The sequence below is a fragment of the Anser brachyrhynchus genome (genome assembly GCF_964034855.1).
Source record: "Anser brachyrhynchus genome assembly, chromosome: 1".
Classification (NCBI taxonomy): Eukaryota; Metazoa; Chordata; class Aves; order Anseriformes; family Anatidae; genus Anser; species Anser brachyrhynchus.
Genome location: NC_137694.1, coordinates 57,335,164 through 57,357,579, shown reverse-complemented (window position 1 = coordinate 57,357,579; position 22,416 = coordinate 57,335,164). Strand labels below are relative to the sequence as shown.

Below are 22,416 nucleotides of genomic sequence, written 5' to 3'. Positions count from 1 at the left end.
TGTCATTGCAATTGCTGGTAGCATGTCTTGGAGTAACTAGATGAGCAAATAAGCATTAAGCCAGAGCCCCAACCCCCTGTGATGTGAATCAGCCCAGGCACCTTCTGGGGCATCACTGTTTGACAGAAGCCTTGAGCTACAAACTCAGGAGTGGGTTTGTTCTTGCTCCCCACGCTCAGGGCCATGGTGAGCACACCAAGAGGGGCACTGAGATATTGTAATAGCAAATTCCTCTGAATCCTCTGAGTTTGTGCCTCTGGAACAAGACGCAAGCAGCAAAGAAAGGAAAGCTACTCTTTGGATGGAGACTGCTTCTCACCTGGAGCTCAAGGTAGTGGGTGGAAGAAAGAAGGAGAGAAGTGCTGAGGAAAAGACATCGGTAAATAAATCACAAAGGATCAGTGGATAAATTATGGGATTATCTGAATTATTTCCCTTGGAATTGCATCACAAATATTTATCTCGAGCCCCTTGGGAAAATAAGGCACGTCGTTTCTTTCTGGACCAGCCTAGGAAAGGCCAGGCCAAACCCCTTGGAACTGGGTGTGGGGGCACCTCACGGAGGGAGGGCGGGGGGTTGGCCACTGTACCAAATCCCCGTGTCAAAGGGCCTGGGGCCCAAGTGATGCACAAGGCACTCACTGTATGTCCGCATTGTCTCCTTCATAAAAGGGGCTGGGACTGGGAAAAAGGAGGCAGTTTCCAGGATACTGGCCAGCAGCCGCTGGAATGCCCCGAGGCCCCCCAGCCCCCAACAGGCTGTACAGGCAGTGGGGAGGGGAGGAGGGAGACGAGATGCATTTGTGCCCTTTTTTCTTCAGGGGTAAAAACAAGGGAGGTTTTCCTTTTGAGGCCAGCCCTCAACCTCCTCACCACTTATCCCCAGTTTTGCAATTCCCAGCTGCAAACAGGAAGGACTTTTGAGATGGTCAAGTCCTGTCTGCCCAGGGCATAGGGAAGAGAAAAATCACTCCATGAGTGCTGGGGTCTGAAAGTTGCTCGAGCTCTTGTCCACATCTGCTACAGCCCAGAGACCTTTACACACCGATCAGGTGTGGGATGGACCGGTTGGTAGCTAATTTTTATTTTGTAGGAGCACCTAATAAACCCTAGGGGGGTTGTTCAGGATATTAAAAATGATGGATAAGCATGATGGATGCGTTTTGACATCTCAGACAGCAAGGTCTGAGATGGGTTAAATATCTAAGAGGCAAGGCCAAAGAGAATGAAAGGGGAACCCTACTTTACAGGTAGGAAGGGAAGGACCAAGAGGTACATCTAAATTTTGGGCTCCTAAATACAATAATACTTTTCCAGGAGCTTCACAGACATTTCAGCGCCAGCCCGGGATGCAGCACTGCTGTACCCCGGGGTGACATTAACTTGCTCTCCCTGCTGTCACCGCCGGGGCTGCTGGAGCCACCTAACCAAGAGCCAGCTCAGCAGGTACGTTCTTGGTGCCTGAGGTCAGATGGCGAGTCAGTGGGGACAGACGTCCTCTGTTACCTTCTCGGAACAACCACAAGCCCAGCCTGCTCTGGTTACTGTAAAACAACCCCCGAGGCATTCTTAGTTATGGGATCACACTAAGGGAAGAAACGCCTCCGTGCCTGCTCCTCAAGAGATTTTTATCGGGCTGTGATGATGGTATAGGGCTGGCTCTTTTTTGGACTAAGGACGTCCTCACGGAGAGGTTCTTTACGAGGCCCCAGGTCCCACCCTACAGGGCTGGAAACGTTTTCTTGGCTTGAACACCCACAGAAAGGGAAGTTTGGGGGCAGGAAGGGAGAATGGCTTTTTAAGTTTTCTTTTGTGAGTCCTCCCTTTCTCTCAGGGCTAGAAGTTGACAAACGGAACCGAAAGCCTGTTTTCTGGGGAGACCTGGGCTGGCAAACCACCAGGACTTTTAACGACCGCAGACACCACCATTCAGGGCATTCTTCCTATTCAGGGAACCGCAGAGTCCCACATAATGCTGGCCCCCCAGCATCTTCCTGTGCCACCTACCTCCTGCTCATGAAACAGGGGTAATCAATGCAGCTACCCAAGAGAAGAAGCACGAGTGAGTGCAAGGCTTTTGGGCACGGCTTTTTGTATTTCTTCCAGCCGTCGGGATAGGAAGGACACTTCGCTGTAGGTCCGATTCACCCCCCAGGCTACCCTCTGAAGGGCCGGCATTGCGGTCACATTCCTCCTGGCCACAAAGAGCTGGGGAAGGGGGAGGCGTGCTTTAAGCACAACGCGAGGCAGAGAGTTTATTTTGCATATTATTCAAAATAGTACATTGCTGGCACACTTCCACACTGCTAAATCTAGAGGGTAGGGCCTGGAGCTGTTTGCGAGGGGTGTCATTTTGCTGAGGATTGTGCAATGCTTTGTCCCGATTCCTCCTTGGAATGGAAGCCCACTTCTGACCTCTCTGAACTTCAGGAGTGGGGGAAGCAGGCTAATTCACACCAAGGCTGAGGCAGGGCTGCTGTCTTTCAAGCAGAAGAAATCTGGCTCGCAAGCCTTGAGAAACACATCTAAGCCTTTTTTTTTTTTTTTAAATATGTACAGGACTAGGCAGGACATTCTGAGGTTAAATTCTATGCATTTATAGGAACTCTGGTAAAGCAATTAAGGTCCCAGATTTGACTTGCATTAGCATATTTATAACCTGGTGGGGAATGTTTTCCATATTCCTTGTGTCTATTTTTGTAATGATACTAATCCTTTACATTTCTGTATCACCTTTCACGCAGGAGGACTAGATCCCAAGTTGCTTTACATATGCAGGACAAAAATATAGGCAGACATGATGGTGATATACATAAAACAGATTGAAAAGCAATGTGATAAATGTGATTTACTGAATACCTCTGACAGGCTTACCTCCTTTTCACCCCTATGCCTGTATGCTAGGGAATATGTCTTATTTTGAAAATCTTCATGCTGCTTCCAAGTACACATACATACTCATACAGACACACACATCACTGAACACAAGCATACCTCCATTTTCCCTAAAATGGAGCTAAGCCCTCAAGTCACACTTGGCATGGATTATAGGAACAGTAATATTGAGTTCTGGGTATCTATGGATAAATAATGAAAATGTAAGGCTTTTATCCAGATTTGTGAAAACATAAATTTCACTTGTAAGTTTTTTCAAATTATATCTGCATAGTTGCACGGAACTTATGAAGCTTTAGAATGTTATCCTTGTATAATAAAGGCAAATTCATAATTATAGTCGGTTACCACAATATTAGTTGACTGTGGGTTTCTTACCAAGAAATACAGACAAACCTTTGTAATTCAACCAGCAAATTCCTGAGGTCAAGCTTGAAGTATCAACTCTGAATAATAATAATAATGATAAATGGTAATGAAGTCCAAATTGAAAAGCTAGTCCATAACTTCCCATTATATTTCAGTGAGTTAAGTACAGAAATATTTCTCTGAATGTGAGTTTTCGTATATCATCTTCAGCCTACTGAAAGCATGAAATGACTCATGATGACATTCATGGAATACTTTTGAAAAGCTATTCCTTGAAAAAAAAAATAATAATAAAATAAAAAAATAGGGCTTAGAATCCCAAATTACTAAAATTCTGTATTAGACTGTTATTATTTGACCAGCTATATTTTTGGACAAATGACATATTTAAGGCTCAATATTATCATATACTATCAGAAGTAAAAATAGCTTTATTTTAATGAAAAGGGCTGATAATCTCCTCCATCCAGTGAAAAACAGTAATCCTGTCAGGTCAGCCCATAATTAGGCTTGAACCATGACATTATTATTATACAAAGAGCCATTTCAGATGTATTAAGAGGATTTCATTCAGTGTTAATCATAGTTTTTCTCTTACATAATTTTTAAATTTTTGGAGACAATATGTTCAGGCAGATCTGGCTGTAAAGTAAATGGGAAAAATACAATTTTGTGTCTCTTAAAATATTCTCAGTCTCTTTTTTTTGGTGACATACGGCACAATCCTACCCTATAGAGCTGCCTCACATAGGGCACATGACTTTTGTGCAAGACAGCATAACCACTGTTAACAAGTGAAAGAGCCTGAAATTCGGACAACACATGCCAATGGCTTTGCAAATTGTCACGAGATATTTCACAAGTGCAACCAAGATATCTAACAAATGCAACAAGAACAACTTTGTTATGCTGTCTGGTCCAAAAAGCAACGTTTTTAGCGTATGTTGTTAATGGGAACTTTAGCTGTGCTTGATCACTTCCCAAATAAGCTGTTTAAATATGAAGCATTAGGCTCAGAAGCCGAGCACTTTCACAGAGGAGGTGCGTTAACAATTCACAATTCTAAATCCTGCTTGATCTGCTGAGACATTCAGTCCAGTAAGAGCATGATTTTACTTAACAGAGCTTTGGGTGAAGAAGTTGCCAGAGGTGGGATGTTTTTCTCCTGGCTGAGGTCAGGCTGCCAGAGTTGGCCCTTCTGCTGTTACATGGAGTCCTGCCATCCCCTTTTCTCATGGTCTCACTCCCTTAAGCTGCGTGTTCGCATGCACGTGTGTGCACATGCGTGTATGTATTCATGTCTGAGCTCCCTTTTTTCTGGCAGCTGCTGTCAGTGGGTTGTGGATGCATTTTCAGAAGTCCCCCAAGGCACAGTTACTGCTCACCTGGCCCACAAGTAGCTCTCTCATTCTCTATGTGGAGGTACCCATCTGAGATGTGCACCATTAATCACTGAGGAGAAACAGAGCTTTTCCTTAGCATGTCGATGTGTGGATACTGTCGCTTCTGTGGTGCCTCTGAGAGCTCTCTGTCAAAGCCAAGAGCATGAGGGAGCCATACAGATAGTGCTTTCCTCTTGTGCACATCCTGCATGTGGTAGATTAACTGTGTGCTTCCTTGCAATGTGCTAGAGCAGGGCCTTAGAGTAAGACGGAAAATTTGTCAAAACATTGCCACTTTAGCAGAAAGCTGGGTGAGTTCCCTTGCTTTTAATATAATGTACTTTTACTGCTGCTAATGCAGAAAGCAGCTGATTGTATTCTGTGGAGTTCACATTATTTTTATAGTACTTTGTCTTTGGAATAAACCAGAGCATACTACATGTCAGGAGTGGCAAGGATTTTATGGAGAAAGACAGAGCATGGATTCCCATGGGTGTTTTTCACTTCCTCTACATCTCCAAGATAAGTAGAGTGCTATTCTGTGCCATCAGAGACAGAGTAGCTCCTTAAAAATAGATAGGATTGCCATTTGTCACTTTAAAGTGCCTTCAACATGCACATGCCTATTTTGGTTGTTAGATCATTTCGTCATGCACTTGTGCAACACCTCGTCCCAATCCATAATTGCAGCTCTTTGTCTCTGCTGTAATACAAACAGTGATGATAAATTAATGTCTGGCTTGGCAATAATGCTACAGTCTCCAATTATGAGAAAGTGTTTTCATTTAGAGAAGATAAATCAAACGGCAGATTCTATCGTCTCTCATTCTTCCTGTCTGTGAACAAGCTAGTCCTTGTTGTAAATCCTGTGTAACTTGCTATGGGGGAGGAAGCCCCCTCCCCTTAAAATAAGGGTAGCTCTTCAGTAGTTATTTCTTGGGGATCTTTTCTAGTTGAGTTTACTAGTTCAAAAAGAAAAGGAAACGACCCTTTCTTGAAAACCAAATTTGGTTTCAGAAGTAGCAAGAACCAGAGTGGGTGGAAGAGAAATGCATTGCAGACATGATGCTTCTTCCAAACCCCAAATCACCAGAACAGAAATAACAATAGGTTGTTGTTGTCCACATTTCAAATTCTGGGGTTGTTTCTGTACATGATGCAGACTGGACAGCCTGAATCTCCAGATTACCAGCTTCTTTAGATGTGCACAAGGCAAATGTTGCTGCCATTGACCTCAGACTGGTCAGCTTGAGCTCACCTAACTCCCTGGCTGAGACCAAGAGGATAACTGGCATTGCCTGGAAGTACGTTACCAATAATAAACATCTGCAGAGGCACTGTTCTCCAGTGCTGCTGTCAAGGGCTCACTGAATTTCCTGGAGATGTGAGAATCAACTGCAAGTAGAACTCCTGGCCTACTGGAGTGGTTGCACTGGTACACTCTCACAGAAAATACCACGGTACATTAGGGCTGGGAGACTCTCTAGGCTAAGCATGCATTTCTGCCCATGCTACAAAGAGCCATGGTAGACAAAGCTTGGTAATATTATTTCCTCATTTTTCATGTTATATGTATGCCATGATCCTGTGATGAATGCATACCCTGATTTTGATCAGTGTCCTCACAACCTTAGACACAGAGTGAAAGCAGGGAGCCTTTGTCAGCAGCATTATTTGATATCTGTAGGCCTGAATAGAGGCAGATTGCTGGGAGGAGTGAAAAGGGTCCTCCATCATTTGTAGAAACTGTTGAGTTACAGACAACAGAGGTATAGCCAAGACAGGAGGATGCACAGAGTGCTTACACACAAGCAGAGGAGTGAAGACAGCACGGGTAGCCTTACCTCCTCTTTATAACTCCCAGCTGCTGCTCCTTGGGCTCTGCAGTTTGCAGAGCACAAAGTCTGCATGACAGACCAGCAGCTGGGAGATATAAAGTCAGGGATTTGAATGCAGTGTGTGTTTTAAACCATGAAAACATTGCAACAAAGTCCAACCCCTCCCCATTCTCTTCCCTGCCCGGACTACCTTCAGCACCATTAATCTCAAGGAAAAAAACTTATTGGCCTTTGAGCTAGGGCTTTTCTCTCTGATTACAGTGTTTGGACTAAGCAGCGCCGGCTAAGCTCCAGATGCTTGACTCGTGCATTAGAGGCACTCCCATCCCCAGCTGGAGGATGCTACATTAAGGGACTGCCACCTGGCAGCGCCTTCAAGGAACTGCAAAAAGCTAAGCAGAGACGGAGGTCAGTGAACCTGCTGGGAGACTTGCAGGTGCACCCAGGAAGGAGAGGTCAGGATTGAACCGGAGTGGTGTTGTCAGCTGAACAACCTTGCATTAACACGCTGCTACAGTGCTAAAAGACGCTAGGCTAGTGAAACTTTTGATACAAAGACCACCTTATCAGGGACTTTCCCACAGTTAAGAAGGTGTTTTTCCTTCCAGAAAACCCCCACCATTTCCCCTCTCCTACTTGAAGCTGGCTGAAGCAGCCTGACCTGGTTGTGCTCAGTCACTGCCCCTTTTAGAGAAGCGAAGGGAGCAAAACAGAGTGCAGGGCTCTTGCTTTGTGAAGATATCCCCAGGGAGGCAGGTCCCACCTTGTCCCCCTCTCCTGGGAAAGCAGAGAAGACCAAAGGCGCCCACTTTCCTGAAGAGTGGAGTGGGATGAAAAGAGCAATAAAATCATCTCCCTTGGCCAAGACCCGGTAACCCAACTTCTTTCACTTCCAAGCCTTCAGTACAGTCCCCTTGCGTGTGTTACCCTTTCCTTTTTTTTCTGTGTTGAGACAAGCTGGCAGACAGAACAATGAACATCTCCTCAAAGCATGGTCTGGATTTTCCCCAAAATAGGTCTCTCTGCCAGCTTTCTAAACCAGCAGACTTTGAAAGGGAGCACACTACGAGCAGTAAGTCACTTCTGTAACATTTCAGAAGACTTCAGTTGTCCTACTCGTTGGAAAGGGTCCTCTGCTGCCAAATATCACAGAAAACAAACTTCCAAACTTCTGTTTGTAAACAAAGACCTGAATGAAAAAGGCAAACTTAGCCGAGCCTGAGAGCTTTTTGTCCATAACCACTATGACAAACAGGTGAAGAGCTTTTGACCAGCCAATGATCTCCAGTCATTACTGCTGGTAGTAGTAGCCTTGGGTTATTTTTTTGTTAATTTATGTATAGATTTACATCCAGAAAAAAAGCCTGAGAAAGAGAGAGCTGGAGAGAAGCATCGCTTTTCGTTTCTAGGACTGGCACAGACAGTAGGCCTAACTCCCTGTCCGTGTCATTAAAACACCTTCAACTCCAACCTCTTAGGACCATTGCTTGATGTGCCAGTTCAGCTAAGCCAGCTGAGCCAACAGTACTCCATGTGTGCTTGTACACTGTGACTGTAAAGTCTTTTTTTTTTTTGGCCAATGAGTTCCAAATGAACACCTTTTCAGTCAAGATCTGCAGAAAGCCTACTCTGCCATGTATGCAGGTCATCAGGCCAATACCAAACTGGAGTGGGATCTGGTGACCTAGGTGTGAAAGTGCCTGAGATGCAGATGCCTTAAGCCTCCCAGATCCCTCTCATCCCCCAAACATGGTGGAGCTGAAGGCAGCAGTACTATGATGACTTACCACTCCGTGTGTGCATCATCAATCACCAGGAGGATCTTGGGTTTCGGAGCCACAGGTGGTGTGGGGCTTGTTGAGTGATCAATGAGTCCTGCAGCTGCTTGTGTGGTTTGCTTCATGGCACTGGAGATGGAGCTGAAGATGCTGGTGCCAGTAGAGGAAGACTGTGAGGGCTGCGGTGGCTGTGGGTGCTTTCTCTCCATGGCAGGAGAAACTGGGGAGCTTGTGGAGTTGTCGGGACGCTGCAAGTCCATCATGTAGCCATTGGGCAAATTCGCCACAAAACTACTGTCTGAGAGACGTCTCCGGAGGAAATTCATTGTTGAAAAGTTGTGTGGAATCCCTCTTAGCAAGAGAAAGACTGAACAACAGTGTCACCAATCCCGGGTAAATGCTTCTCTGTGTGTGTAGGGAACTTCCTCGTTGTCCAGGCCGGCAGGCTTTCTTCCTTAAAATCCTGCTGGAGGAATAAGACTTTGTTTTTCTGTTATGTTTTTGTTCTTCTCCTGTGGAAAAAGAATCAAAGACACATTTGTGAGATGCATACCATGAGTTTTACATAAGGAAGACTCTTCTGGCCATTTCAATGAGTACATTAATCAACAGCGAGAGGAAAAAGGACTACTGGTTTATACATGGTATGCTACACTGGTTCAGCCAGATAGATGCAATAAAGTAGGTTTCGTGGCCTCTCTTCCATCCCAAAACATTTTTCAGTCAAAGGAAGCCAACTTACACTAGCTTACGGGCTAACAGTTCAGAAGAAATGGAAAAAAAATAAAATAAGAAGAAAAAGAAATCCCAGCATGCTTACAGCCTTTTCCATGACTCTTTTCACCATGGGGAAAGAAAAACTATTCTGACCATAAATGTTAATTTTTAAAAGAGAGACAGCTTATTTCTGACATTGTGTGTGTTATTTCTAACACACATAATATGCTTATTACAGAATAACCAGAAAATGGTCCAACAGGATAGAAAGTTGTATCATCTTTGGCAGGCTTGTTAGCAAGGCTCCACATTTAAGAAACAAACATCCTAAATTGAAATAGCATGTAGAAAACAAGTAGTGGAAAAAATCCTCCTACACATCTTGGTCAAGTTCAGTGGAACCTTCAACCTATTCTCTTCTGTCCCATTTGCTCCCTATATTTAAAACTGGACTTTGAGCCAGGTGCACACTGGCAGCTGCTAGAAATAACAGGCTACTGGCTGTTTCAGACTCACTTGTAGGATTTTTGCAGGTACTCAAACCTGGAAGTTTGACCATCTAATTTTTCCTTTTATAAATTAAAAAAAAAAAAAAAAAAAAAAAAGAGGAAAGGTCTGTTACTCTGCTCATCTTTTCCAGTGAGAAAATGAACACTGTGGAATGTAACTATCTGGCTCTTTTCCCTTGACCATAGTATGACGACTTTGTTTTTACCCAGAACACTAAGTTCTTCAGCAGTTAAATAATCTCACAGAATTAGTACAGATACTTTTTTTTTTTTTTAATATATTTTAATTTTGCACCTGTAGGCATAGCCCAGAAATGAGATTTCCATAGTAATTCCCCAAGTCCTTTTCTCTGCTGACACAGCATTTAAGTCTTGTAGACCGGAGGCTGGTTTGTGAGATGCAGAAAAAAGAAAAGACAGAAGCATATTTCTGGTAAAACATGAATGTTTTTCAAGACAGACCTATCTGCAAAAACAAAAAAAAACAAAAAAAAAAAAAAGTCAAAGCTACCCCACACATCAAGTGAGATGAGTCAAGTGAATTCCTGGTATTGCCATTAAAACAAGTTTTTTGAATGAGCCCCTGCAAATGCTAGGGCTCCTTGCCTCGACCTGCCCAGAGTGGTGTCCCTCACTGCTCACCCTCTTGTCTCTGACTGCCTCTGCACAGTAGGAAATTGTCTTCTCCCAGGTGGTCCAAGAGAGTCTGGAGCTACTTAATTTTGGCTATAGAGATTTAGAAAGCTTTAGAGACAAGAGATTCAGATCTCTCTGCGTCCAAAGATCTCTTAGCCCCCAAGAGCCTCAGTGAGGATCGGGTGAGCCTGGCTGGAGTAAAAGAGCTACAGAAATCCCCTTCACTCATGACCCCCGTATCTTGCTATCCATCACCTCCCTGCATCCATGGGCACAGGAGCCATCTGGAGCAGAGGGCTCTCTGCTGAAGCTGCTGACACATCAGCTTATTAGAGTGATTTTTCTCTTGATTTCTCAGCCCTGGCAGTATGAGTCCTCTGCATTTGCTGGAACCTGGAGGTAGCCTTTTCCCAGGGAACAGCAAAGGAAATCTTTAATGATTTCCTGCCACATTTACAGTCGATAATGTATCTCAAGGCATTGTGCTGACTTCCCGCCTGGTCCTGGCGCACCCAGTGACTGCACAAAATCAGCAGACGTACACCAGTAAGCACTTCAGTAACCCTGTCTGCTTATGCAGTAATTGTTCCAAAAACCAGGTAACATACAATATCCATGAATTATGAGCCAGCTACTTGCCTCATATATATTTCCACACACATTTGGCCCACTCACATCCTACTGCAGTTACTTAGCACCATCAGAGAGCCACATATTGTTACCTGTGCAGGATGGCCAGAGCCTGCAAAGACTTTGGGGAATTTATACACTACAGGCTGGATAAAAATGTGCTGTATTGTCCTCTGCTCAGGAACCTGTGCATTCTACCTTGTGTAAGGCACACAAGAAAAATCCCCTTGCTTTAATGGCTTAAGAGAAGGTCCAGTCCTGGTTAAGACGAGCACCCAAAAAATCTGCCTACCATTAGAAGGGCTCCAAATAACTGTCCGGTGACTGTGTACAGCAACTAGGTGTGCTCTATTGGAGGACCTTTGCGTTAGCTGGGAAGATGAGATGCTTCAACACCAGCCTCAGGAGGAGCAGTTTGAGCACCAGACGCCTGCCCAAGAGCTGCTGGTTCCTGCTGTGGCAGCTCTCAGCCACGGGAGGGAACCTGGCCGCAGCTGCACAGGCCAGACAAGGCCGTTTTCACAAGCCAGTATCCTTGGGACAGGGTCCAGCAGGACTTCCATGCTCCTGGAAGTGTTTCTCCCCACTGCCAGGTGACCGCGTGGCTGTTGCGTCCTTCATGAGCTTTTCACTCTCCAAAAGGACACAGGCTGCTTGCAAAGCATCAGCAAGTGAAGTGAAGGGGAAATATCTCTGCTCTGCTGAAGAAGGGCATGGAGGCGTCCAGTGCAGGGCGTCACAGGGCTGGGAAGGGCCTGAGTACCTCGTGATGTGCCTGGAAAACACGCAGGCTTCCTCTGCAGGAGGGCTTCCCAAATCGTGCCCTTCAAGGTACCATTTACAATAAACAATTTATAAGACTTGCAAGGCAATGAGCACTCGCCTCCTGCAGCCTTTCAAAGAGCAATATTTACAGTGCCCCAACATTTTTTCCACCAGGGGTGTGGCAGTGGTAGATATTGTCCAGGAGGTACCACGTGCTGGCAAAACTCTCTTGTCCAGAGAGTTTGGGATGCTGCGCTAGGCTGGCACTGCTTCCGCTCGCTGCAAAGACTGGGCTGCATGCCCTTGGCTCAGGAAGGAAGAAGAGGAAACTAAAGCAACTGATGTTACGGGGAAAACTCCTTCCAGCAAAGCACGTGAAAGGTGAATTCCAGAGGATGCTGCTGCTGCAGCAGGGAGGCACCTGGCTCTGCTCTGGGACATGGGATAGCAAACCCACCAGGAACTTTGACTTTGGGTCTGCTAAAGAGATGGCACAGACTGTTTTCATCTCATTAAACAATTTTTGCTAAGGAGATGAGTAATGTAGTTAAAAAAAATAATTTTTTTTTTAATGAAGTTATTGCTGGCTTCATTGTATCAATTTAATGATTGCCACTAGCGAAGCCACTGAGATCTTTTCTGCAATCTGAGCTGTGCAAACTGCCAGCAGATTCTTTTGCTTACTGGAAAACCTCACGGTCTGCTTCTGCATCATGCACATTTGCTAGTTATTAACTTTCAGCAAGAGAGGTTTTCATACAGGCGCAGTTTGAGTAGGTTACAACCTCATTTTCCTGCTGCTTGAGACTCCTGTGGAAATCCTGAGGGCTCAGCACGTCATGCCAAATCTGGCTCTGTGCAGCTCTCACAGCATGCAGCTCGGCATCCACCCAGTGTACATACAGTTCCTACCCTAGCAGACAAGTAGGGCTGTAACTTCGACAAAGCCAGGAGCCAACACCTCTCTCAGAAGCAAGACAGATCTGCTAAGTGCTATTTTGTCACTCCAGAGCCACAGGCAGGAGAGCTGCTGGCTCTACACCATTAAGTTGTACCTTTCTGTGTACACCAGCGTCTTCCTGTGGCTTGCACAGAGACAAGTCACCAATTTACTCATGTGCCAGGCACAAACCTGCCCATAGAAAGGCCTAGAGCCTCCTGCACAGCTGAAATACAGACCACGAGCTGCTTCCAGTTGGGACCACAGCTCCTGCCAAGGTCTTTGAGCTGCCTTCCTCCACGCAGGAGTAACCTTCTGCTGTGTGAAACAGACGTTCCCAAAAGCTAGCTAGGAAAACAGTGGGCTTCTGGTCCATGGAGCTGCAGATCGGGGCTGCGGGCTATATTTCAGGATGGGGAAATAATAAATAAGGCATAGGAGAATTAGTGAGTTCTGCAGAAAGAGAGCAAGCAGGAGAGAGGGGGAGAAGAGGAGGAGGCACAAGCAGAAAGGGAGGAAGTAAACAGGAATCAGTTTAACCAAAGGACAACACGGGAACACATGGAAATCCCAACAATGAGGGCGCAGTCAGGGAATCAAAAGGAAATGATGTGAGCAACCACATGAAGCAAGAGTGAGATCAATTAAAGCTGACCTTGAAAATAACGACAAAGAGGCTGGCACCATCAGCTCCTTACTAACACATAGTTAAACTTCCTGGCTGATATTTTTGGAAGGGCAAGGAAGGGAAAGCAATCTGTTCCCTAAGCATGTTAACAACACCCAGGCACCTAGCTGCTTTTTCTCAAGGATGTACTCCACAGAGATGCAAGTTATCTCAAGAAAACTGGTTCGAAAACAAGAACAAAATGTTCACTTAAACCTCTTGTTGTTCCCCTGGATTGCTTTCTAATGTTTGGTAGCATCCAGAGGGAACCAAGCTCAATTGGGTGATAACTGTTAAGTGTGCTTAGATTTCCCCAGAGCTCGTTATCTATGCCATCAGGTAATGAGCTAACAGGACCACATCTGCCTGCATTTGATTCCTGCTCCTGAAAGCCTCAATGGAGCACTGCTAGGGGCAGCAAAATGGAAAACCCAATGCTGGATGACAATGGTGCTGATTGTCCTCTGACCCTCACTTGTTCCCCGTGAGGGGTGGAAAGATGAGGGGATGCTCACTAAAGCTCCTCTCATTCGCTTTGTGGACAGCCTTTAGTGCACATGCACACCACAAGATATCCCGATGGGTCCTTTTCTGACTTCAGGTATATTGCACAAGGTGAGAGAGGACTTTTGTGGAGGTACAGCCACACCAAGGAGCTCTAAACACAGCTGCTTGGCTTTCTGCACATATTTTCAAAAAGAAGAAAGCAGGAGATAACTTATTATTGTTAAGTTTTCAGTGTTTCACCCTGAGTGGAATCAACATTACCGAGCTTTGCATAATGTACGAATTGAAAGCAGAATAACACGAGTAGTTCTGAAACTACTTAGAATTTTTGTTGGGTTTTTACTTCATTTCCCACAGTTTTGGGCTCAAGATGTTCACTTGTTCAAACATTTCTTGGGATTTTTCTCTAAAAGCCCCAATTCCATAAATCAGCAAATTAAAACAACAAGGGTTAGGAAACAACAACAACAAAGACAACCAGAAAAAGAACACTCCACCAAAAAGTATGAAGCATACACAAAAATGGAAGGGGCTGGGAAGGCAGTATGCTGTCCCTAGGAGCACAGAAAAGCAAACTTTCCATGCCCGTGTTCAGTTTGCAGGGCAGCTTTCCCAAACATCAGCAATGTAATACAGCTCTAGCATAGACACTGGTGGAAATTTTCCAAAGCTTGCAAAACAACAGCGCAAGTTCCACCTAAAACCAGTGGGGTTTGTGCATCCTGGTGGCAGGGACACGTGTGGAAATTTGTTATGTGCTGTGACTGACACCAGCAGAGCAATGCTGCCTCTTTCGGGAGGCTGCAGGAAGCTGCAGCTGGGGAAAGTGGTAGGGCAGGGGAGTGGAGGTGGCATGCCACCAGGACAAGGATGCTCCCTGGGGTCTGAGATCCCTGTTGGGGTTAGGCAGTTGCTGACCAGAATGTCACTTGCTTCACAAACTCTTTATAATCTTTCAACAGCAGCAGCGATTTCCTTTAGAAATGGGTCCTTTAAGTTCTTTCACAGCAAGACAGTGTCTTGTCTGTCTTGTTTCTCTGTTTAGAGAGATCCTCACAGATGCCAGATTTCTTTTTTCAGAAACGGATCACTTTAAAATGTCCAACATGCTTCATTAAACCACTGATGCTTACAAATGTGCAAGAGCTCTGTTGTCTTATTGCTGCACTCCTGCAGACCTTAAAAAAACCTCTCTACTTTCTTGCGCAGCTATTGAACTAGAAAAGTCTAGGCTTTACAGATCTTACTTTTTTTTTTCCTTTTTTCCTTTTCAGTTTGCAGCTATCAATGCTTTCTGTGTAGCAGCTTCACCACAGTATTTGCCTTGTCTGGTCCTGAAGATAATGCATATGCACGTACCAAAATGAGTGCAAATGAAACCACTTCCCAAGATCTGCACCCAGCACAGTAAATAAGTTAGTCTTTTTCCCCTTTTGCCCGTTATTTCATAATGGCAGACGAGAAGAGGAAGAAGGAAAAAAAAGAAGACTTTAAAATAACAAAATGTCATTGTAAGGTCATTGGACATTCAAGTAGATTGCAGAGGAAGATGACTAAAGCCATGAACAATAGTGAAAAAGTTTTCAGTGAAAAATAAACCTGAATATTAGGATAATACTCTATCTTTAATGCCCACAAGAACTAAAACGCTGATTTGCTACTTAGTGGAAACAATACATTACTTCCTCATTTTATTCTCAGTGTGGAAATCCGGTTGGCACCTAATGGCCTCGGTGTTGCTGCAGTGGAAATATCCCCTTCTCAATGCACTTAGGGAAGCCTTTTGTGGCCTGTCTCTATTCAATATCAAAAACTTACTTATCTGCAAAGCCAGACCAGCTCAACTGGAGCAGGCAGGATGGGGCAAGGTAATCCAGTGCTAATCCTTGAATGCTGCTGCACCATCTCCATCTGGAAGACAGTTGAGCTGGCACACTGTCTCCATTTCTTATTTTCCTGGAATGTCATGGTCATTCCCATCCCAAGTAACAGTGATAATAATGCCTCCATTAAGCCTCCATTATACACACGTCAAAGTGGCTTCTCATGATTATATTAAAGAAAAGCAGGAGACAGTCAGAACAGACTGGAGAATTTGTAGATATAAATGGTCTGCATATTAAGCGTATGAAACTGTGAGGAGGAAGCAAGCAGGGCTCTGTTGCCCCTGTCTTTTTCCTTCCCAGTCATGGATGTGACTGCAGTTCATGTGTGTTCACGATACGTGCTCCAAGTTTCCCGCAGTAACCATACAAGTCCTGATTTCGTGGTGATAAGAGCGAAAGAGGCACCAGACAAGCCCGTAATAGATCAGGGACTTCCTTCAGCTGAGAGATGTGCAGCTTTGAAGAGTGCTGATCTGAATAAAATCCAGAAACTGGATGTATTTAATATGTAGGGCCTGCCAATATGCATTAGAGCTTGTATAGATAGAAGGTGCCTAAGGGACTGATAGCTCAGAGGAAACTGCATCAGCTTTCCCAGCGCTAATGGGGCTCCGGTCTTGATTCTGATCACACACTATTCCTCACTCCTACATCATTTTCTTTCCAGTGCATTTCAGGGGATTTCAGCAGCACATTTCAGGGGATTACCAGTACATTAGGTATTCAATATGCAAGTAAACAAAGCATTTTGTTGCTACAGAGCTAACTAGATGTCTTGGAAAAAAATAAGTATCCAGGTCGTGAAAGGGAAGAAACAGTTCACTGAAAGGTCATAATATTCACCAAAGAGATAATTATTAATTAATAGATGACAGTAAGAGTGATTTTATATCTAGAGCACAAATTCTATTACTTTTCGTAGGTTTATAGAACAGCAATGCGTCACATATTTCCAAGTAACTTATCTTCAAACAGAACCCTGCATCTCTTGTACCAATGGTTCTAACTCATTTTAAAATGCCGCAAAAATCTGTTACTTTTTATTCTATTCCAAAATAGCATTTTTCCCCAAATGTTTTATGCTTTGGGGTTAAACAGTCTTCCTTCCAACGTCTGAAGTCTTCTAAACCATCTGTACTGCCAGTATAGTCCTTGTAAGTTTTTCTGCCATTTGTATCCACCCTTTTTCTCCCCCCGACTCCATTCCAGACAAAACCATATTCCAATTTCCCAGATTTCTCCGACGTGGAGGGGAACCCTTTATAACACTTGAGATGCACCTGACCTGATGATGTGAGTAACAGATACCTGAAGAAATAAAGCCTGCAATTTTACTTCGTGTGGCAAGCTGTTCATTTGCTTTCTAAACATACTTGCCCATCTCACTTAGCAGCGCGCTTAATACGAGAATAAGCTGGGAATTTGAGCACACTTACTGATTTATTTTGATGATGGAAGAGCAAGGCGATGTTTTACTGCCCTCTGGGGAAGATTTCTGGCACGACTCTAAGATAGCTTGATGCCAAATTCATCCATGAGATGTGGAAGTGGTAGGAAATTGGCTGGCTAGACTATTCCCCCCAAAGAGACAGAGAGAACAGGGATTGGTAGAGCTTCTCCTGGAGCACTGTGGGGGACCAGCTGGCTGTGTCTGACTCACCACTAATGACCAACCCAAACTGTGCTGAGCGCTTCCAGAAGATGTTTTTCTTCACTTTTTCATGTGATTGCTCCTGATCACATGGGGACGCATGAAAAGCTGTGTGGGTTTGTGTTAGTACATCCCTTTTACTCGCATCATGTACCCACACACTTCACACTCCAGTGAGGGTGGCAATCCCCTTACCCAGCTCTGAACTGATTACCTCACTCTTTGCACCCCAGCCAGTGCCTGCTTTCCAGCTGCAACCTCACAAACACCCATGAGATCCTGAACTATCACAGTGCAGGTTGAAGCTGCAAGCCAAATACGTTCATGGTGCCAGCAGGAGCTTGTTTGGGACAGTCAGGGACAGGTGCCACACTTCTTTAGGAGAGCATCTGGCCAGCTTTTGAACACCATTAAGAAGTTAGGTTGGCTCTGTGGGCATATTGCACTGACAAAGAGCTGTATCATCAGATGTGCACTACTATAATTAGAAAATATGTTTTAAAAAACTAATGATAAACGATTTCACTAACAGTCCTTTATCAACCTGTCTTCTCTCTCGGTTCCTGTCTGATTGCCTATCCAGTTTTTGCATTCATGCTTAACAGTGTAGGAGCCCTTCATAATTGTATCCAAATTTAAGAAACCATGTTTAGACAAAAAAACAGCAGAAAATATAATGCATTAGTGTGGGAACCGGAACAGATTCTGTACCCAGAAGAAGTCCTGAGAGAGTAAGCAAGTGGGCTGGGCACAAAAATGGAAATAAAGCACAACGTGATTTTAATAGCATCCTCTGCCATCAGCTGGAGGAAAGGTCACTGGACGTCAGTGCCTTGATTTCCTCATTTAGGAATGTATAAAGTGCAGAGACATTGTAAGGCTCAGCTCACATTCCCGTGTGCTGCACCATTGAACCAAGCGTTAGCAGCTTCCATCAGCCAAGAGCTCTGATTCCCCTGCCGATCAACAGCTGAATTACAAAGCTTTTGAGGTTACAAAACCGGCCGGCCTTATTGCCTTATTTAAGAATCCAACCACCAGGGCTTTCAAGGGCTGCTCAATCTGTAGCCACCGGGGATATGAGGAAAAAAGAAAAGTCTTTTTCAGAGGAAAAACGTTGGCACTTAGAACCATTTTGTAACTGGAAACGCAAAGGATTGATCCAAACAACAAATTTGGCTTCTTCTCCCATAATCACAAATCTTCTTTCCCAAGCCTGGAGAGGAAAGAAAGAAGAAGAAAGAAGGGAAAGCTGTGCAGCTGGACAGCAGAGCAGGGTGCAGCCAGAGGAGCTCGAGTCCCATGCCCTTGTGTTACAGACAGCACGAGCATTGCAGCAGGGAGAACAGAGATGGACGCATTCTGCAAGTCTCACAAGTTATCGCTTTCTGCACTTTTCTGCCACTTATGTATGGTTATAGGATGATACTGCTAGCGATAGAAGCAGTACTGCAGTATTCCTATTGGCCTGTGGGACAGTCTGTTATGGATGAGAGCTAAGCAGTGCAGTCCCGTGTGACTGAAACTTACCGATGAAAGCTGCTTTTACGGTTGATATGTATTTGCAGAAAAAAGACATGTCCAAAAGTAGACTGTAAAATCAGCTGAAGAGTCCGAACCAAACACAAGGAAGCTCTGAGCAATAGAATCACAGAATCACAGAATCGTCTAGGTTGGAAGAGACCTCCAAGATCACCGAGTCCAACCTCTGCCCTAACACTAACAAGTCCTTCATTAAACCATATCACTAAGCTCTACCTCTAAACGTCTTTTAAAGACATCCAGGGATGGTGACTCAACCACTTCCCTGGGCAGCCTATTCCAATGCCTAACAACCCTTTCCGTAAAGACGTTTTTCCTAATATCCAACCTAAACCTCCCCTGGAGCAACTTTAGCCCATTCCCCCTCGTCCTGTCACCAGGCACGTGGGAGAATAGACCAACCCCCACCTCGCTACAGCCTTCTTTAAGGTACCTATAGAGAGCGATGAGGTCGCCCCTGAGACTCCTCTTCTCCAGGCTGAACAACCCCAGCTCCCTCAGCCGCTCCTCGTGAGACTTGTTCTCCAGACCCCTCACCAGCTTCGTTGCCCTTCTCTGGACTCGCTCGAGCACCTCCATGTCCTTCTTGTAGCGAGGGGCCCAAAACTGAACACAGTACTCGAGGTGCGGCCTCACCAGAGCCGAGTACAGGGGCACAATGACTTCCCTAGACCTGCTGGCCACACTGCTTCTTATACAAGCCAGGATGCTGTTGGCCTTCTTGGCCACCTGAGCACACTGCTGGCTCATATTCAGCCGACTATCAACCAGTACTCCCAGGTCCTTCTCCGCCAGGCAGCTTTCCAGCCACTCTTCTCCCAGCCTGTAGCGCTGCTTGGGGTTGTTACGCCCCAGGTGCAGGACCCGGCACTTGGCCTTGTTGAACTTCATACAGTTGGCCTCAGCCCATCGGTCCAGCCTATCCAGATCCTCCTGCAGAGCCTTCCTGCCCTCGAGCAGATCGACACGTGCACCTAACTTGGTGTCATCTGCAAACTTACTGAGGGTGCACTCAATCCCCTCATCCAGATCACTGATAAAGATATTAAAGAGGACTAGCCCCAGTACTGAGCCCTGGGGGACACCACTAGTGACCGTCCTCCAACTGGATTTGACTCCATTCACCACAACTCTTTGGTCCCAGCTATCCAGCCAGTTTTTAACCCAACGAAGCGTATGCCAGTCCAAGCCATTAGCAGCCAGTTTCTTGAGGAGAATGCTGTGGGAAACGGTGTCAAAAGCCTTACTGAAATCAAGGTAGACCACATCCACTGCCTTTCCCTCATCCACTAAGCGTGTCACTTTGTCATAGAAGGAGGTCAGGTTCGTCAAGCGGGACCTGCCTTTCATAAACCCCATGCTGACTGTTGTCAAAAAGAAAAGAAAAAAAAAAGCTCGCTTGATTACAACACAGTCTGATGTCCCATTTCCATCCTGACACCATCACAGTTGTGATCTTGTCTACTCAAATGGGATATCAGGTACTGAAGAATTCTTTCAAAATTGCATTATTAACTAATAAAAAGAAACCATTCAACTCTATTTCTAAAATGCCTCTACCATTTCTGTAGCACAAGCTTCTCTCAGGACTAAAACAGCTGAATTTGAGGTTCAGCTCTACCAGCTGCATGTAACTGTAGCTGATGAGTTTCTAAGCCTATTCCTGTAGAGCTTGCTCATCACTAGGGTGAGCAAGATAAGAGGCCATTTAAGATAACTACTTGTTTTTAATGGTCTGTAGCATGGACAAAAGCCTGCCTTGTGAAATAATTGGTATGTAAGTTTTAAAGCTGGCTTTTGAAAGTGGAGTTGAGGATTTCACAGAATTTTAAGTAAAAAGATAAGTCTCTTTAATGCTTTTTGGTGTCAGCACTTCATCATACCCCAAAACTTTGAACACTGAAAACTTTCACAGGGAAAACAGTTGTTCAACATCAAATTGATTCAAAAGAAAAGTATGGCCATTTTAATGGAATTTTTTAATGGAAATTAATTTTTTTTCAAGGCATCTGAATTTACCTGAATTTGGGATGTGCCTTCTGGGACTGCCAAGAAGTGTTCCATGACAAACATCTCTTCAATGGGCTGTGTGTCTTGGCCAAACTTATCCAGAGAGGCACACTGAGGAGGCCCTACCCTGAGGAAGTGTTGAAGTTGTTCATCTTGAAAGGAAATATACTAGGACTAGATCCTGAATCATTAATCTTAAATTTCTTTGGCCATCAAACCTTCATGGTTGGCCAGGACTCTTTGAAGAGGCTGAGCAAAATTCTTGAAAGTAACATCTGAGTTGATTCTGGTCAGAAAGGAGAAAGTACAAGATATGTCCTCTTACAGCTGACAATGCAAATTTTGTAGATTTGTCACTTTATCTGATCTCAGACTACAGAATTAGTCAGGTATGTATATATTTATAGTTTTTTTTTAATGACATATTAGGGAACATTGCCAAACTGTAATTTTCCAGTTCCATGAATATCATGGATAGAGGGGGAGGGTACGATATCCTTCATTCTTCCAGACAAATAGTTTTGATTTTACAGTTGAGGCTGCATCTCATGTCTGAGCCCTCGGGGACGCCACTAGTGACTGGCCTCCAGCTGGATTTTACTCCATTCACCACAACTCTTTGGGCCTGGCTATCCAGCCAGTTTTTAACCCAACGAAGCGTATGCCAGTCCAAGCCATGAGCAGCCAGTTTCTTGAGTAGAATGCTGTGGGAGCTGCCGTGCTCCACTTAGTTTCTTTTCAGCTTTCCCCAGGAGGGATGTCTGAGTCCTAGGTTCATAAAGGTGAGCTGCTTTGAAAGCTTGCCTGTTGCAGCTGGCCACCCTGCAACAGCTGCATTGCTTTGTCATCCCTACACCACCACAGAACAGCCTGAAAAACAAACAGCCAAACAAACCCTGGGGCACAACTTCTTAGTTTCAAGCATTCAGAGGCTGGCACCACGGATGGCAGGGTGCTAACTGCAGGAGACTGGGGAATTGTGCTTATTCCCTGCAGCTTTGCACAGAGCTGGATGCTCCTGGAGCCTGGCCTCCCCCAGTTAAGACAACCAGCCAAAATCTGCCTGTGTTTACGCTTGCATATTCAGCATTTTCCACAGCCGTGAGCTATAAGAGCAGACCTGATCTTCCTGCCTGTTGTAGTATGGCAGTCAGCACATTAAAAAGTGTACAAAACATCCTTCTCTATTTCAAGACTGCACACAAAAGGAAAATCAATCTTATGGCTTTTGCAGAAAGAAACAGTGGCCCCTTTCTCTTTTTTTTTTTTTTTTTTTTTGCTATGGACTTAGTTTTTGAGTTTCAGCAAGTCTCCTTAATACTCTGTGTCTTAGCATGCCTGATTATGTAATGACATTCCCTGTTAAAAATAATAAAGTATGGAAATACTGAATTGGTTCAGGTTTGAGAGAGACCGCGTTGCATGACGATATAAATACAGATTGCAGAGGTGTTCTATAATATACAAAGCAAGCACGGCAGCTGTTTTAAATTAAATCTACTCAAAAACTGGAAACAGTATTACTTTTTAATATGGAAGAATATACAGAGTTCTCAGCTCAGGTGAAAGCTTCTAAGGTCACCAGAGCCTGGTTTGAGAGCTGATCATGATAAAAAAACTGTTGTGTATACCCAGACAGAAGATGTTAATTGTGTAAGAAGGTAGCCTGGGTCACCTATGGGTGACCTTTCACA

At 44.6% G+C, this 22,416-nt stretch overlaps 1 protein-coding gene across 4 annotated transcripts in view; it reads right to left on the bottom strand.

Moving 5' to 3' along the window:
• SYN3 (synapsin III) overlaps positions 1 to 22,416 on the bottom strand; it is a 235,902-nt gene that overhangs the window by 169,079 nt on the left and 44,407 nt on the right. For all 4 annotated transcript variants that reach the window (XM_080590591.1, XM_080590589.1, XM_080590590.1 and 1 more), the window contains one exon: positions 8,272 to 8,774. In XM_080590591.1, the coding sequence (XP_080446717.1) occupies positions 8,272 to 8,588 (317 nt within the window). In that variant the 5' untranslated portion in view covers positions 8,589 to 8,774. The remainder of the gene's footprint in view (positions 1 to 8,271; positions 8,775 to 22,416) is intronic.